Here is a 16,704-nt window from a genome sequence, read left to right as displayed (position 1 = left end):
AAAAGAACGATATGAAGGTATAAATATTTCCACGTAGAGTGTTGTATTTGGTTCCCTCAAAAATTGTAAGGATTTAGTAACCATAAGGTATGTAACAATACTACTGTTATATTACTACTGTTATGTGTTACCAACAAAATTAATAGTGATTCTTTAGTATTATCTAGTATCATCTGATAATAAAAGATGTGTAATTTTCTTTATCTCAAAAAAAAAAAAAAGAGAGGAACTCCCGGGCTCGCAGAGGCTGCAGACGAACCCGTTCGCGCCCGGCAGCGGCCTGGAGGCCCCGCCCCACGCTCAGAGGCCCCGCCCCACGCTCAGAGGCCCCGCCCCGCGCACGCGCCGCCACCGTTCGGCCCCGCCCCTCGCCTCCTCCCTCGCGGCCGGCGCGGCGCGGCGCTCGCTCGGCGGCAGCAAGATGGCGGCGCAACAGCAGCCCCGTGAGGGCGTTACGCAGCTGGCGGGGCCCGCCGCGGAGGCCGACCCCCTGGGCCGCTTCACGTGTCCCGTGTGTCTGGAGGTGTACGAGAAGCCGGTGCAGGTGCCCTGCGGACACGTGTAAGTGGGAGCTGGGCTGGCAGGGGAGCGCCTGGCGGGAGGGAGCCGAGCCGGGAGCGAGGCCCGACGGGGGCCCGCGCGGCCGAGCGGCGGCCCAGAGCGGCCCTCGGAGCGTCCTCCGCCCGCGGCGCCGGCACCTGGGCGGGACAGGGGCGCGGCGCTGGGGTCAGGACCGGTGCGCGAACTTGGCGCAGCGCTGAGCAGCCAGAGACGGGAGGGAGACCGTCGGCGGAGGCCGGGCGGCCGGGAGCTGTCGGCGTCCCGCTTCCTCCAGTGCAGGACCCGCGGCCTGAGCAGCGTCGGGGTGCAGACCGGGCTGCCCATCAGGAGCTTGGTGTGAGGGTGTCCCGCACTGCCGCAGGCGCCGGGGCGGGCTGGCCTGAACCCGAGCCTTGCCCCGTCACGCACACCTAAGCCGAAAAATCGAAGAAAACCTGGCCACCTGCTTCCAGCTGCTCAAGAGGTGGCATTTTCTTCGTTGCCGCCCTCCGTGCTTATCACGGGCATCACCTTGGCATCGGCCTTGGGGACCCCATTACTCTCAGCAGACACAATAGGCACTTGTTGGGACACAGGGGCATTATTCCTACAGCAGCCCTGCTGCAGGGGCTGGGGAGGGGGACGCCGGGAACCATTTTACAGGTGCATAAGCTCAGGAGACTGAGACTCACTCGCATCGCAGGTGTCCTGTTTTGCTAGCCCCGAGAACCTAGAGCTTCGTGGCCACACAGGCTTTTTTGTTGCTCCCGGCGCGCTAAGCTCTTTCCAGCCTGGGGCTATTCCTTTCTGCAGTTCAGTTAACCTGGAACTCTTGCCCCATTCACACCTTCCCGCCCCTGCCCCCCAGATCCTTCTCAAGCTTAAATCACCTTCTTCAGTTCTCTCCTGGAGCTCCCTGTTGCCCAAAATAGTTTCCTGGTGCTTAAGCAGAGTTCTGATTATCCAGATTCTAATCTTGCAGTCAACTGAGATGTTTGTATGCCCTGTGTGTGCCAGAAAACGCAAGAACATGATCCCTGCCCTCAGTTTACAGTCCAGTGAATTGATTATTTATAATCAATTCACTGGACTGCAAGTGGTTTACAGGGTTTAAGCCTGTGTGGGTAGGTATTAACATTTGTAAAAAAGATGACCCAGCACAGTAACCATCTGAAAAGCAGCGAAAGTTGAGTTTTCCTTGGGTCACCTGAACCTTTCCTGGGTAAGAGGGCAAGAAACAGTACCGGGATCCAAGCCTTGTCTCCTCTCCTCTGCTCACTGTACCAGCTTCCTGTGTTGAGCAGTTCAGTGCTGATTGAAGACAGACAGATGCACCTTGGTGAGGGCAGCAAAGGTGTCTCATAGCTCCAGCTCTGCTCTCTGCTTAGTTGATTTCTTAATTTGGACATCATGATAGCTGTGGCTTTGACGTTGGATTTAAAAAAAAAAAAAACTTTATTTTTAAAGACCAGAAAGATTGCCAGTTGCAGTGGTGCGCACCAAGTAATCCCAGCAACTGAGGAGGAGGATTGCACATTCAAGATCAGCAACTTAGTGAGACCCTGTCTCAAAATAAAAAGGGTTGGGGAGGTAGCTCAGTGACAGAGCACCCCTGGGTTCAATCCCCAGTACTGAGGGGAACAAAGGAAAAGACCTGAATGACTCATACACCTCAGTCAAGTGGTATTCAGGGGAAGAAAGGCTGTGGAAGCTAGGTGCCCAAGAAAAGGGATTTCTTCATAGCAGTGTGATAGAGCATTTGGAATGCTGAAACCCTGTTATTAGGAAATAGAAACTGAAAGTCAACCTAGTATAGTTTAAAAGCAGCTTGACTGAGCATGATGATGCACAGCTGTGATACCACTGACTGGGGAAGCTGATTGCAAGTTCCAGAGCAATCTTAGCAAGACCTTGTCCCAAAAAGGGCTGGGAATGTGGCTCAGTGGTTAATTAAGTATCCCTGGGTTCAGTCCCCGATATCACCCCCCACACACCAAAAAAAAAAAAAAAAGGCTTGTTTAGGTATAACTCAGGTATAAAAGGGGCTTCTGAACATTTGATAGATGAGCTGTACCATGAACTGTTTGCTGAGGATAAATGGTTGGTTTTATCAATTTGCTTGCTGGGTTCTATGACCCTCTGTGCCCCCTTGAAGAGGCAGTGCCACGATGGCCATGAGGTCATGCTTCCTCTCCTACCTTGTCACTTGTGTTCTCTCTTTAGTCTGCTATGTCACAGCCTCAAAGATCTTCCTTTTTGCCCTTGAGACATGCCTTTGCATTTGGTATCATTTCAGATCTGTGTGTCTATCTTCATAATCAGGTTTTAGTTCAAATGTTACCTCAGGTTTCCTGTGGTTGCCCCAACTGATCTCTTTGCCTTGTTTTATTTATTTCATATACTTAATCACTATGTGAAATTGACATGTGTTTTCCTCTACTTTAGAATATAGCATCATGAGGACAGAGACTTTGTCTCATTTTCATTCTGCCCTCAAGCAAATGAGTAGGCCCCCTTACCTGTACTAGACTACCTTATACTAGCCTAGCAGCATTTTTATGTCCTGGGTGGCGGGGGGCTACCAGAGATTGAACCCAGGTGTGCTTAACCACTGAGCCACATCCCCAGCCCATTTTTTATATTTTATTTTGAGACAGGGTCTTTTTAAATTGCTTTGAACCTGACTAAGTTGCTGAGGCTGGCCTTGAACTCCCAATCCTCTTGCCTCAGCCTCCTGAGCAGCTGGGATTACAGATGTGCACCACCATGCCCAGCATGGATGAAAAAATTCTTAGAGACACTAAAACATCGTCAGGTGTACAGAAGGGTGCCTTTGATTATACATTCTGAGTGCTGACAGAATCTGTTAATCCTACCTTGAAATAAAATTGGAGCCTAGCATGGTGGTACTTGCCTATGGTCGTAGGAGGCTGAGGCAGAAGGATCACTTGAGCTTATATATTTGAGACCAACATGGGCAACATAAACCCCTATCTTAAAGAAAAAGTTGAGAATCTGTTACATTGGGTAAGTAGCCCAGCGCATTTTCATGCCTTATTTCTTCTTTTTTTTTTTTTTTTTTTTTTTTAAATATTGTTTTAGGTGTCAATGGACCTTTATTTTATTTGTTTATATGCAGTGCTGAGAATCGAAGCCAGGGCCTCACACATGCTAGGCAAGTGCTCTCCCACTTAGCCACAACCCCAGCCCTTTATTCATTCTTTCTGTATACCGAATCTCAACATCACCTGCCTAAGTTTTAGGGAAGAAACTGTCATTTTTTTTTTACTTTTTCAAATTCAGTAAGTCCTCAAGTCATACTGCCTCTAAATTGTATCCTGAATTCATTCTTTTTTGTCAGGACTTCACAGTCCCTTGCCTATAGTCATTTATTAGGTTTGTACTTTATTTCTTCCTATCTAAAAAAAAAAAACCAAACAAAATAAAGTTCTGTTGTCCCAGAGTTGTTTTTCTGTAAGCCAGATTTGGTCTTTTTGCTTTGAACCTCCGGCTTTCTGCTGCTTCTGAGGAAGTTTATTAGACTTATCTTAAGTGCATCATAAATTTTAAACCTAAGGGCCTGGAATAGTCTTCCCTTCCTCTGGCAGCAGAACTCTTTAAGGCTGATCACGGAGGCTACTCTGAAGTCTTACCAACCTTGTTCTCCTTAGGTTACAACTATTGTTCTTGGCTTTGTGTTCCCACAGTGCTTTGCTTTCACCTCTGACAGCAGTTCCCATTTACTGTGCATTTCTTTTGTGGTAGACAATATACTAAGGGTCTGCTATACATATTCCATCCTCCCAAACAATCCTAGAGGTAGATACTGCCATCTTCATTTCATAGAGGAGAAAATTACGTTTCTGGAAACGCCCGCCAAGTCCCTCAGTGGCAGGGGCTAGGGTTTGAAGCCTCAACATTATTGCGTTTTACCTGTGTCATGGTACTTCGTGTTTATTTGTTACGAGACCTGTGTGTTCTTCATAGTCTGCTGCTACCCTCAACAACAATTTTTCTGTCCTAGAAGATCTTAGTATTTTAATTGGGTGTAGGGGACAAATTGTTTTTAATCCATTATTCATTGATGTCCTTTTAAAAGTTTATCCACATTTGTTGTCTTGTCTCCACGATGCATGACGGAGGTTCTCTGTGTGTCTTGTTCTAGCTTTTGCTCTGCATGCCTGCAGGAATGTCTGAAGCCGAAGAAACCTGTCTGTGGGGTGTGTCGCAGCGCTCTGGCACCTGGCGTCCGAGCTGTGGAGCTCGAGCGGCAGATTGAGAGCACAGAGACTTCTTGCCATGGCTGCCGTAAGAATGTATGTGGAAGTAACATGGAAGAGTCATTATCCTGTGATGAGATGGGTAAAGCGTAGAGCTGTTGCCACGGCATTTCTGAAGTTAGAGCATGACTAGGTGACTAACAGCACGTGTGCATGCCAGTTATCTGTGGTGATGGCTGTGCTGTTTTCATTTTTGTAACCCTACCTACTGGTTTTTGTTTCTTTTTTCATGAGTTGGTTGGATATAGTATATATTTTAGCTTTGAAAGTCAGGAATAACTAATCCATTTGTTCCTATGAGATCTATTTTCCAAAGTATTAAACACAACTTGAATTAGAATATAATGACATTTTATGATTGTTTAAAATATAAAATGAAGCTGGGCACGGTGCACAGGTGACTTAGGAGGCTGGCAAGTTCAAGACCAGCTTCAGCAATTTAGTAAGACCCTGAGTAGCTTAGCAAGACCCTGACTCAAAAAAAAAAAAAAAAAAAATGCTGGGCTATTGCTCAGTGGTGAAGCACCCTGGATTTAAAATAAACTGTAAAATGAAGTTGGTGAGTCAAAGAAGTTATCTACTGTAAAGAGTTTGAAGGGAAACTTTATAATCTGTATCATTAGAGATATGAATTTAATGGTTAAACTTTTTAGCACTTGCTGGGAAAGAATCATGATAGAAATATGAAATCATAATTTTAATAGCATTATCTAACGTTTGAAATGCATCCATGCTCTAAACAGTACAAAAATATAAAATACCATAGGCTGCTTCTTCAGAGATTATCATCGCAAAAGCAGTTCGATTTAGAAGTCTGCCTGACATTTCTACCCTTTGGCAAATGCAGATAAAATTTTTATAAATAATAGGTATAGGATTTTTTTTAGAAAATGGGATCATACTACATATTTTGTAACGTTTTTGACTTTTGGAAGTTTTGTTTCACTTAATCGGGCAGTCCTGCTTGTCAGTTTTATTATTTTTAAAACAAGTATATAGGTGGCCATAGTATGGACATAGTTTATCTCCTTCCTTTCAGAGTGAGTTAGTATTAGGTGTATATAGCAGGGCTATTACAGTGCTATCTTAAGACTAGTTCCCATCCCTTTTAATTAGGAGCTCCTTGGTTGGTAAGCTTAAAGTTAACAAATTCTTGAGCTGGAGGTAAGACAGATTTGTCGTGGTAAGCTGGAATTCAGATAACAACCCCCCCTCCCCCCCGCAGTTGAATTTAGAAACTTTAAAATTACTGAAATAAAATTTCCTCTTCATCTTTCTTCATGCACACATGGTATTTCTTTTTTCCCCTGCCGAATGCTTTTGTTTTTCTCCATTTTAAAGATTAGTGATTGGCACACCTATAGTCCCAGCTCCTTGGGAGGCTAAGTAGAGATGACCGGAGTTTGAGACCACCTGGCTGACATAATGAGACCCAGTCTCAAAAAAAAACAAAACAAACTTGAGCACAGTGGTGCATACTTGTAATCCCAGCAACTCAGGAAGCTGAGCCAGAAGGAGCACAAGTTCAAGGCCAGCCTCAGCAATTTAGTGAAGCCCTAAGGAGTTAGTGACACCCTATCTCAAAATTAAAAAAAAAAAAAATGGAGAAAGGGCTGGAGATGTGGTTCAGTGCTTCAGCGACCCTGGGTTCAATACCTGGAAACAAAAAAGAAACCAAGAGATTAATTATTGTACCATACGGACCTCAAAAAATATTTTTGTTCCCTTACCCACCCTTTTTCTTTATTCCATACACTTTTTCTTTCTTTGTGCCTTATAGTCCTGCCTACTTGGGAGGCAGTGGCAGGATTGATTGCTGATGTGCAGGAGTTCAAAGCCTGCCTGGGCAACATAGCAAAACCCTGTTTCAAAAAGCAAACAGTGCTGGGCATGATGATGCACACATGTAATCCCAGTGACTCTGGACGCTGAGGCAGTTTAAAGCCAGCCTCAGCAATTTAGTGTCTGAGCAACTCAGTTAGATTCTGTCTCTAAATAAAATACAAAATAGGACTGGGGATATGGCTCAGTGGTTGAGTTAAATCCCTGGTACCAAAAAAAGCAAAAGCAAAAAACAATCTGGGTACAGTGGTTCACACCTGTAATCCTAGCAGCTCAGGAGGCTGAAGCCTGAGGATCGAAAGTTCAAGGCCAGCCTCAGCAACTTAGTGAGACCCTGTCTCAAAAAAAGGGCTGGAGATATGGCTTGGTGGTAAAACACCTCTGGGTTCAATCCCTAGTACGTACGTACATACATACATAAATAAATAAACAAATAAATAAATGCAGTACACAGGGTAGGGGATGTCGCTCAGTGATAGAGCACTTATCCTGGCATGCACAGGCCCTGGGTTAGATTTCTAGTACTTCCAAAAAAGAAAGAGCCAAAAACAGTGCCGGGGAAGCCAGGTACTGTGGTACACACCTATAATCCCAGCTACTTGGGAGATTGAGATAGGAGGATTGTAGGTTCAAGGTCATCCTGGGCAACTTAATGAGACCCTGTCTCAAAAAATTAAGAACTCTTAATTCTTAATTAAGAATGTAATTCCAGGGCTGGGTTTGTGGCTCAGTGGTAGAGTGTTTGCCTGGCACGTGTGGGGCCCTGGGTTCTATCCCCAGCACCACATATAAGTAAATAAAATAAAGGTATTGTGTCCAACTACAACTAAATAATAAATATTTAAAAAAAAAAAGAATGTAATTCTGGGGGGCTGGGGAGATAGCTCAGTGGTAAAGCACTTGCCTTCCATGAATGAGGGTCTGGGTTCAATCCCCATCACCACATAACAAAAAAATAAATGCAAGGATGTAATTCTATAGCTCAATGGCAGAGTACCTCTGGGTTCAGTTCCTGTTATATTTCCCCACCACCCTGCAACCTGTGATGAAGCACTTTTTGGATTTTTTTTTCCTCTTTCCATCTTATAACCTAGATTGAGTATAGAAAACTTTTTTTAAAAACATCACTTGATTTGGAGCATGTCTATAAGGTCTTTGTATATCATGAGTAAAGCAAACCTCTAGAAGAATTCTTTTAGAGTAGAAGCAGATGTCATGGTTTTGTCAAGTGGAAAACATCGGCCTTTTTATTAATGGTTCTACAGTCCCTGTTCTACCCCATCAGTATAGTCAGGAGTGTAGTGAGGTTGTTTGCCAGGGTAATGTAGGTCCAGTTTTCGTCTTGCCCTTGCTTTGGGACCATATTTGCCTGATATAAGGTGCTAACTTGTGGATTCTGATTCTTCCTATTCAAGTTCTTCCTATCTAAGATCCGAGCCCACGTGGCTACCTGTTCCAAATACCAGAACTACATCATGGAAGGTGTGAAGGCCACTACTAAGGACGCATCCCTTCAGCCAAGGTTAGTAACTCAGTCACCCCCTTAGCTGGAGTTCATTTTTTGCTACAAAATTGTTGGGTACTTTATGCTCTAGGGTTTAAAATTGATTCAAGTTTGTTGTTTTGGGGCACTCCGACGTTCACTTCAAATGTTAGCTGTGCTGTTATTTTCTAAACACTTGACCTGATTTGGAAGTGATGATCAGAATACTTCTCTCACACAGTTAGTGAACTCTGTTCCTTTTTGATTGAAGTTGTGTGGAAAGGTGTTTACAGAGAGATTTTTTTCTTCTGCCTTTCATCTTTCAGGAATGTCCCAAATCGTTACACCTTTCCTTGTCCTTACTGTCCTGAGAAGAACTTTGATCAGGAAGGACTTGTGGAGCACTGCAAATTATCCCACAGCACAGATACCAAATCTGTGGTAAGACTTTTTTATTTGAATGGGGGAATAAGTCAAACTTACAAGAAAATTATAGGATTTGTGAACTTCTGTATACCCTTCACCTAGATTTCCAAATTAACATTTTACCATAACATTTGGGCATAAGTTATAGATACCATGACTCTTAGACCCTTAAATACTTCGGCATATATCCAAAGAATAAGAACATTTTTTTATAAAATTACACTTTTTGTAATTGTATTTAGAAAACTTAACATGGATACAATCTAATATCCATGTTTAAATTTTAATAGTTGTGTTCTTCATCATGATTTCCCCCTTTCCCCCCAAGAAGATGTGGGGATGGTATGGAAGTGCTGTGTATTTTGGGTGCCATCTTAGTGTCATGTGATGTCTTTGGGTCCTTTTTATTGATGGACCTTTATTTTATTTATTTAAATGCAGTTGGGTTGGGGTTGTGGCTCAGTGGCACAGCACTTGCCTTGCACATGGGAGGCACTGGGTTTGATCCTTAGCACCGCATAAAAATGAAAAAACAAAGATATTATGTCCATGTATAACGAAAAAAAAATAAATGTGGTGCTGTGGGTCGAACCCAGTGCCTCTTATGTGCTAGGCAAGTGCTCTACGCCCAAGCTCCAACTCAGGCCCAGCTTTGAGTAGTTTTGTGTAGTTGCTGTCCCCTCTAAATGGGATGGGCTAATGCAGCACCTGCTTCATTCATTTGCCTTACTAGTCTGTCCCCAAGAGCACTTGTGTTTGCAACATTTGTACCTTGGGTCTCTCCTTCCCTCCTGTGTTAAGGAAAGGCTCCTTTCTACATCTTGCTCTTTTCTCTCCTTTTGCCCCATACCAGGGATTGAACCTGGGGTGCTTTATCACTGAGCCATGTCTCTAGCCCTTTTGATTTTTTATTTTGAGACAGGGTCTCATAACTTGCTGAGGCTGTCTTTGAACTTCGTTACTCCTGCCTCAGCCTCCTAAGTTGCTGGGATAACAGGTGGGCACCTGTCCATCTCACTCTTCTTAACTGTATTCTCTGGGCTAGGTAAAGGACCCAGACTAGGACTTGGCACATTGCCTTTCCTGTCTAATTGATGGGAAGAATATCCGATCCAGTTTGCTTTCTCTAATAGCATTAAGTTTCTTTGCCCTCCAAATTGTGGCTTTTCAGTGCTGCTCTGTCCTCTGCAAAGTCCAGCTTCTACTTCTACCATCCTGCTGAAATCATGTTCTGTGTGTCCCAGCTAGTCTTTTAATAAAAGTCCTTGTTTTCCATCATCTCTGAAATTTTAAGAATTTGTTTCTTTGTAGATAGCTTTTTTTTTTTTTTTTTTTTTTTTTTTTGTACTGGGGGTTGAACTCAGGCACTCAACCACTGAGCCACATCCTCTGCCCTATTTTGTATTTTAGAGACGCGGTTTCACTGAGTTGCTTAGTGCCTCCCCGTTGCTGAGGCTGGCTTTGAATTCTCGATCCTTCTGAGCTGCTGGGATTACTTGGCTGATAGCTTATTATATGAAAAGTGGACTATAAAAAATCTCTCCGGGGCTGGGAATGTAGCTCAGTAGTAGAGCACTTGCTAGCATGTGTGAGGCCCTGGGTTAAATCCAAATCCCCACCACCTCAAAAAAATGGGAGCTTCTTTCCAACCCTTCCCCTAAGTCTGTTCCCCCATAGCATCAGTTGGCCTCAGTCTGTCTTTTATTTATTTTATGTATGTATGTGAAACTGGGGATTGAACCCAGAGCCCTCTTATCACTGAGCTACTCTCCAGACCTTTTTATATTATTTGAGACAGGTTCTTGCTCAGTTGCCCAAGCTGACCTCAAACTTATAATCCTCCTGCCTCAACCTCCTGAGTAGCTGGGATTACACCACACCTGGCTTCTCAGTCTTTATGGGGTTTTTTGGTTTGTTTTTTGTTTTTATTTTGGTACCAGGAATTCAACCCAGAGCCATGCCCCCAGTCCTTTTATATATATATTTTTTCCCTTAGTTGTAGATGGACACAATGTCTTTATTTATTTTTTATTAATTTATTTTTTTGAGGATTGAACCCAGTGCCTCATGCGTGCAAGATAAGTGCTCTACCACTGAGCTACAGCCCCAGTCCCCCAGTCCTTTTTTTGTATTTTATTTAGAGACAGGATCTCACTGTGTTGCTCAGAGCCTGAGTTCCTGAGGCTGGCTTTGAATTCGTAATCCTGCCTCAGCCTTCCTAGCCATTAGGGATTACAGGTGTGCACCACTTTCTTTATGGTTTTGTAGTTTTTTCTGTATTCAGATTTGGTAACTATGTTATGCCATGGCAACAAATCAGCTTTTCAGGACATAAGACAATCACAAATAATTTATTATTCTCACCCCAAAATAGTCATTTTTCCAATATTTATATTTTTTACATAGACGATTACTAAAATTTCAATGAGCAGATGTCAGTCTGGATGGGTCATAACATCTGTTATTTTGCTTTGCTTATGATTCCAAAATGATAGTCTGGTATATCTTCTTTGGCTGCACTAGATAAGAGGAGAGAAGCGTTCTAAGCTGGTCCAGTAGCACATGTCTATAATCCCAATGGTTTAGGAGGCTGAGACAGCAGGATTGAAAGTTCAAGGCCAGACTGGGTTAAGACTTAGCCAGATAAAAAGCTCAGTGGTAGAGTGTTCCTGGGTTCAATTTCGAGTACCAAAAAAAAAAGTAAATTATTGTCATAAATTCTAACATCTTTGTGTGTTTATTTTTTTGCTTAACTATATATCTGTTGGTTGGTTGGTTTTTGAGTGCTGGGGATGGAACCCAGGCCATTGAGCATGCTAGGCACTCGATCTACTGCAGACGTCTATCCCTAGCTCTGTTGGTGCATGTTTATAAGATACAGTCTTGGAGGTGAATTAATTTGGGCAATGGCTAACTGCACTCATAATTTTGATAGCCCCTGTTTTCTGGTATGACAGCCTAATTTGCTTCCCGTCTCTACTCCTTCCTTCCCCTTTGGCACCCTGAAGTTCCTCTGGTGGTTTTGTTTCTGTTGAGACCTTTTGTCCTTAAGCTTCTGGCCTCTGTCCTAGTTCCTCTCTCTCTACAGCTGCTTAGTCTCAAGCTCTCAGCCCTTCACTTTGGAAGCCATCTTCTCTTCAGTCTCTAGGCTGTGTTCTAGCTCCACAGCTGCTTGCTGCATATTCCGCTTGTTGCTCTGTTATCCAAGATTCATCTCTTGCCAGTCCCCTCTATCCCTGTGTGCCTTGCAGTTGGCTAGGGTTACATCGCTAAGCTGAAGCATGATACCATCCTCCTTCCTGAATTCTCCATCATGTGATGCTGCCACCCACTAGCTTCTCTGTCTCTCCATGGACCTCTAGTCTTCAAAGCTCAAATCAGCCTGTTGGATCGCTTTCTGGTGTGATCCCAGTCATCTGAGCATTTACTTTGTCAACATGCACATAAGGCTGTGCTGTACTTCCTGGGCTATAATTAATCTGATTATTTATTTGGTTGTCCTTGGGTTTTTTGGATCAGCTTGTGTGCTGAGTTGGAAGGCAATATTCCCACCCCCACAGGACTGGCCCCTTTTTGACTACAGTAGCCTTTCAGAAGGGATGATACTATGACTTAAGTGACCACCCACACCCACGTGTCATGTGATTGAAGCAGGAGACTTGAAGTGTTCTCTGGGATTCTGGTGTGCACAGGAAGGAGGACTAGGTGTTCCGCACTAGGTGTCAGGAAAACCATCCTGGAGGAGAGACAGCCAGCAGGTCGCAGAGGGCTGGAGTCCATTCAGAAGTCAGGTGCCTGAGATCTTGCTTCTTTGTTGAAAGGTCTGTCCAATATGTGCCTCAATGCCCTGGGGAGACCCCAACTACCGCAGCGCCAACTTCATAGAACACATCCAACGCCGGCACCAGTTTTCCTATGACACTTTTGTGGTGAGTCGTATTTCTCTCCTAGGGGACAGCAGAACTTCTCGCTGTCTCTGAGAAGAGGAAGGGGAGCCTGTCATCCAGCCTTGTCTCTATGCAACAGCTCCCAGGTCCTTGCATGGCAGCCGTGCAGTGTCTTCTCCTGGCAGCCACGTGATCGGAGTGCTGTTGAGATGATCTTGACAGTTACTGGAACAATACAGTGAAGCTTGCTCCTGCCCTGCCCCCATTTTGCCCCACTTTTTTCTAGGGTTGGGGGGACTGGATATTGTACCCAGTGTGGGGGGGTGGTTCTCTACCACTGAGCTACATTCCTGGTCCTTTTTATTTTTTGAGACAGGGTCTCTCTATGTTGCTTAGGGCTTTGCTAAATTGCTGAGGCTGGCTTTGATCTTTGAAGATCCTCCTGCCTCAGCCTCCCTAGCCACTGGGATTACAGGTGTTCACCATCATGCTTGGCCCTCCAGCTTTCTTTTTGTAGGTATAATTTCTGCCTGTTACACATCTTAGTTTGGGAACCTCAGGCTCTTTTTTTGTGTGTGTGCCTGAGGACCAGGCAAAGAATAGAAATGGTCCTCAAAAGAATTTGTTTTTTTTTTTTTTTTTTTTTGTTTTTTTAAAGAGTGAGAGAGGAGAGGGAGAGAGAGAGAATTTTAATATTTATTTTTTAGTTATCGGCGGATACAACATGTTTGTTTTGTATGTGGTGCTGAGGATCGAACCCGGGCCGCACGCATGCCAGGCGAGCGCGCTACCACTTGAGCCACATCCCCAGCCCCTCAAAAGAATTTGTAAGCTAATAGGGCATGACTCATGGTATGCTGCCACCTAGTGCAGCTGATTGTTGTTGTGGGAATGCAGGCCCAGGACTCGGGTGTGGCTCAGTGATAGATCACTTGCCCAGCATGCACTGGGCCTGGGATTTGAAGCAATGCTGCAGTGTCAAGTTAGGATTTTAGAGTAGTGTTTACTCTTTCTGTGTGTGTTTTTGGGGATTGAACCCAGGGGTGCTCTACCACTGAGCTACATCCCCAGCTTTTTTTATTTTAAGAAAAGGCCTCATTAGGGCTGGGGTTGTGGCTCAGTGGTAGAGTGCTCCCCTAGTACATGCGAAGCCCTGGGTTCGATCCTCAGCACCACATAAAAATAAATAAATAAAGATATTGTGTCCAACTACAAAAAAAAAAGAAAAGGCCTCATTAAATTCCCAAGGCTATCCTATAATTTCTGAACCTATTGCCTCAGCCTCCTGAGGCACTGGGATTATAGGTATGTCCCATCATGCCTGGCAGAGTAGTGTTTACTCTTAATGGCTGTATTTCAGGATATGACAAAAATTCTTTCCTAGGTTGTCAAAAAGAATATTGATTCTCAGGGCTGGGAATGTGGCTCAGTGGTAGACTGTTTAACTAGCATGTGTGAGGCCCTGTATCCTGTCCCCAGCACTGTAAAAAACATAGATTTATTCTTGCCAGGCGTGGAGGTACACAACCCTGTAATCTCAGCAACTCAGAGACTGAGGCAGAGGATCGAAAGTTAAAGGGCAGCCTTGGAAATTTAGTGAGACCCTGTCTTAAATTTTTAAAGAAGCCAGCTCAGTGGGTAGAGTGCCCAGGGATCAATGTGGGGGGATACACAGGGCATGGTGGTACCTATCTGTAATCCCAGATGCTGGGGAGTTGGAGGCAGGAAGATGACAAGTTCAAGGCCAGCCTCAGCAGCTTAGCCAGACCCTGTATCAAAATTAAAAATAAAAAGTGTTAGGGAAGAGACTGGGTTCAATTCCTGGTATCAGAAAAAAAGTATTGTGTCTGACAATGTCTAAAACTCCAGACTTCAGGATAAGTATCCTTTTCATTAGTGCTGTAATGATGGATACAGTTCCTAAAAATGCCCGAGTAGATAATTTTGCCTCATTAAAGAAGAGTCGTTTTACTGTATTTCTGCTGTACCTTATGGCCCTCAGAAACCCCTGTCCTTCCTTGGCACTGAGGTCCGTGCTGACTAATGACTCTTCAGTCTGCATATGTCTGCCTTCTGGATCCATGAGCTAAACTGAGCGCGCTGACTATTGTCTGTGGCAGGCTCTGTGTGCTGCCCAGGCCTCCAGTGGAGGAGGCAGCACAGACTGAGAGATGAAGTAATTTGTCCATTTAATGCAGATGATGGGCTGGGGTCCCTGGCAGCTCTCACTAGACCCTATTGCTGGGGTGTTCTCCTGCTGAGGGTCTGTGCAGCTGTGGACAGTTGCTGAGTGTGTGTTTCTTGCCCTCAGGATTACGATGTTGATGAAGAGGACATGATGAATCAGGTGTTGCAGCGCTCCATCATCGACCAGTGAGCAGAGTCCTTGCTTTCCGTCTCGTGTTCTAGAGCTTCCATTACATGTTAAGTGTGAAACCTTTGACTCCTACACCTTAACTGTACAACAGACCTGGAAATGAGCCATGGCATTGGGACAGGGTCACTTCTGATGGGGGGAACGGGTCCCCGGGTCAGAGCCCTCTTTTCCTTTGGGCTCTCACCAAAGCTATCTTCCCCACTGTTAAACTTGTTTTGTCACCTGGTTGAGTCGCATTGGTCCTCAGTTAATTCCTAGAGCTTCTGCTGCCTCTTCTGGAAGAAAATCCAGCTTCTTCACCTCCATGTGTTCTTGTTTCACACTGTTCCTCCAATCCAGTATTCAAGTCTCAGATCCTTTGAGCCAGCCAGGACCTTTTCTGGGTCACAAATAGCACAATGAAACAAGCGTCTCCTTTCCTTGCCCTGAGGTTTATGAGCTGTAGCCACAGTGCAGCCGACCAGGGCTGACACTCCTCAGTGGTGGAGCTGCCTGTCCATGGGGTGGGCAGTGGCTGCTAGAAGCTGAAGTTTGTACCCTGGGAAACATTTCAGGAACCCTCTTGGGGTGAACATTCTGGGTTTTGCATGATTTGATGCTGGAAATTTTATTAGTGATATTTTGCTACACTCCTGCAAACCCTTAGAATTAACTGGTTCAGTCTTAAATGCCTGCATGGTGCCTTTTTTTTTAGGATAAGGTATAACCATATATTTTTAGTGGAGGTGTTTCTAGGTTAGGAAAGTTAAACAGCATTTTTCCATAAGTGGGGAAGGGAGTCAGCTAAGAGAGCGGGAGGGCCATAGCTTTTTGGTTTTCAAGCTAACAAAGTATTTTCAGATGACTGGGTCACATTTACCTTTCTCTTTGAGGGCTTGTGTACATTCTTGTCCTGAAGCATGAAAAGGAGATAAAATGATTAAAAGGAAAAAGGTGTGGGGGATCTGGTGGCTACTAGTTCTTTTATCTTTTACTTGGTAACTTAGATTAAACTGAGCATTATTTTACTGTCACAAATGGTTTCTTTATGACACTTGTTTCACCATCCAAATTGCTGTTTTAAAACCCTGGCTTTCAACTCTGAGAGAGGCTGTGGTGCACCCTGTTGTCTCTTACAAGACACACTGACTGCAAGGCACAGCACGCCCTCTGACGAGAAGTTAATAAAAGCTGTGTACTGGGAACGTGGTTCAGTAGCTGTTCGAGAAGCTTGAAGCTGAGCATGTTTCATGAATATTAGTTCCAAGATAAGAGCTGCCAGCTACTGTATAGGAGCAGAATCTCTGATGGACCAAAAGGCTTATGGATTTGGTTCATTCTTTTGTGTCACACATCTCCAGTTTGAATATGGCAGTTTTTTCCTGGTCAGTGGCCAAGGTTGCAAATGGCTTTGGGCCTGTACCCTATTGCTGTGAGCTCTTACCACCCACCATAAGAGCTAACTGCAGTTGCCTAATAACCAGCAAAGACAGGGGCCTTTTTGGGCCATGTAGTTTTTTTCTGATTTGTTATTACTTGGGAGGACCTACATGTTAAGGTCAGCTTCTTTACTGTAACTTCTGGGAAAAGTTCACTCAGACCTCCCTGAATTGAGATTGTCTCGGTAGAAACTTGGAGGGAAGTTTGATAAACCCTTCATTGGAGGGGATTGAGAAGAGCACGGACATCTCACTGGTGGAACCAAGAAACTAATTTCCTTGTATTAAGTGCACTTCATGTATTTCTAATAAGATGACTTTCCAGAAAGTGAAATTTGTTATGTTCTGGCTTTTAAAAGGTGAAATATAAATAAATTTCATAATTTATCCAGCTGGTGAGCTGTAGTGCCTGTTTTCATTGAATACCATTGGCTGAAGTCTGGACCTGGGG

The 16,704-nt window shown here is 44.3% G+C and overlaps 1 protein-coding gene across 2 annotated transcripts; it reads left to right on the top strand.

The window, feature by feature from the left end:
• The first annotated feature begins 391 nt into the window (after positions 1-391).
• Rnf114 (ring finger protein 114) lies at positions 392-16,644 on the top strand. 2 transcript variants are annotated; one of them, XM_046433605.1, is made up of 6 exons: positions 392-561; positions 4,706-4,856; positions 8,078-8,184; positions 8,472-8,586; positions 12,393-12,500; positions 14,770-16,644. In XM_046433605.1, exons 1-6 carry the CDS (start codon positions 422-424, stop codon positions 14,833-14,835), a joined length of 687 nt encoding a protein of 228 aa, XP_046289561.1. In that variant the 5' UTR covers positions 392-421; the 3' UTR covers positions 14,836-16,644. The 2 variants fall into 2 exon arrangements, with proteins under 2 accessions (XP_046289561.1, XP_058431398.1); XM_058575415.1 differs by lacking the exon at positions 12,393-12,500.
• The last annotated feature ends 60 nt before the right edge of the window (positions 16,645-16,704 follow it).

The sequence above is a fragment of the Marmota monax genome, unplaced genomic scaffold (assembly GCF_021218885.2).
Source record: "Marmota monax isolate L192 unplaced genomic scaffold, Marmota_monax_Labrador192_F-V1.1 WCK01_AAM20220418_F8-fsc00014, whole genome shotgun sequence".
Lineage (NCBI taxonomy): Eukaryota > Metazoa > Chordata > Mammalia > Rodentia > Sciuridae > Marmota > Marmota monax.
Note: the sequence above shows the minus strand (reverse complement) of the source record. Positions and strands in the feature narration are given on the sequence as shown.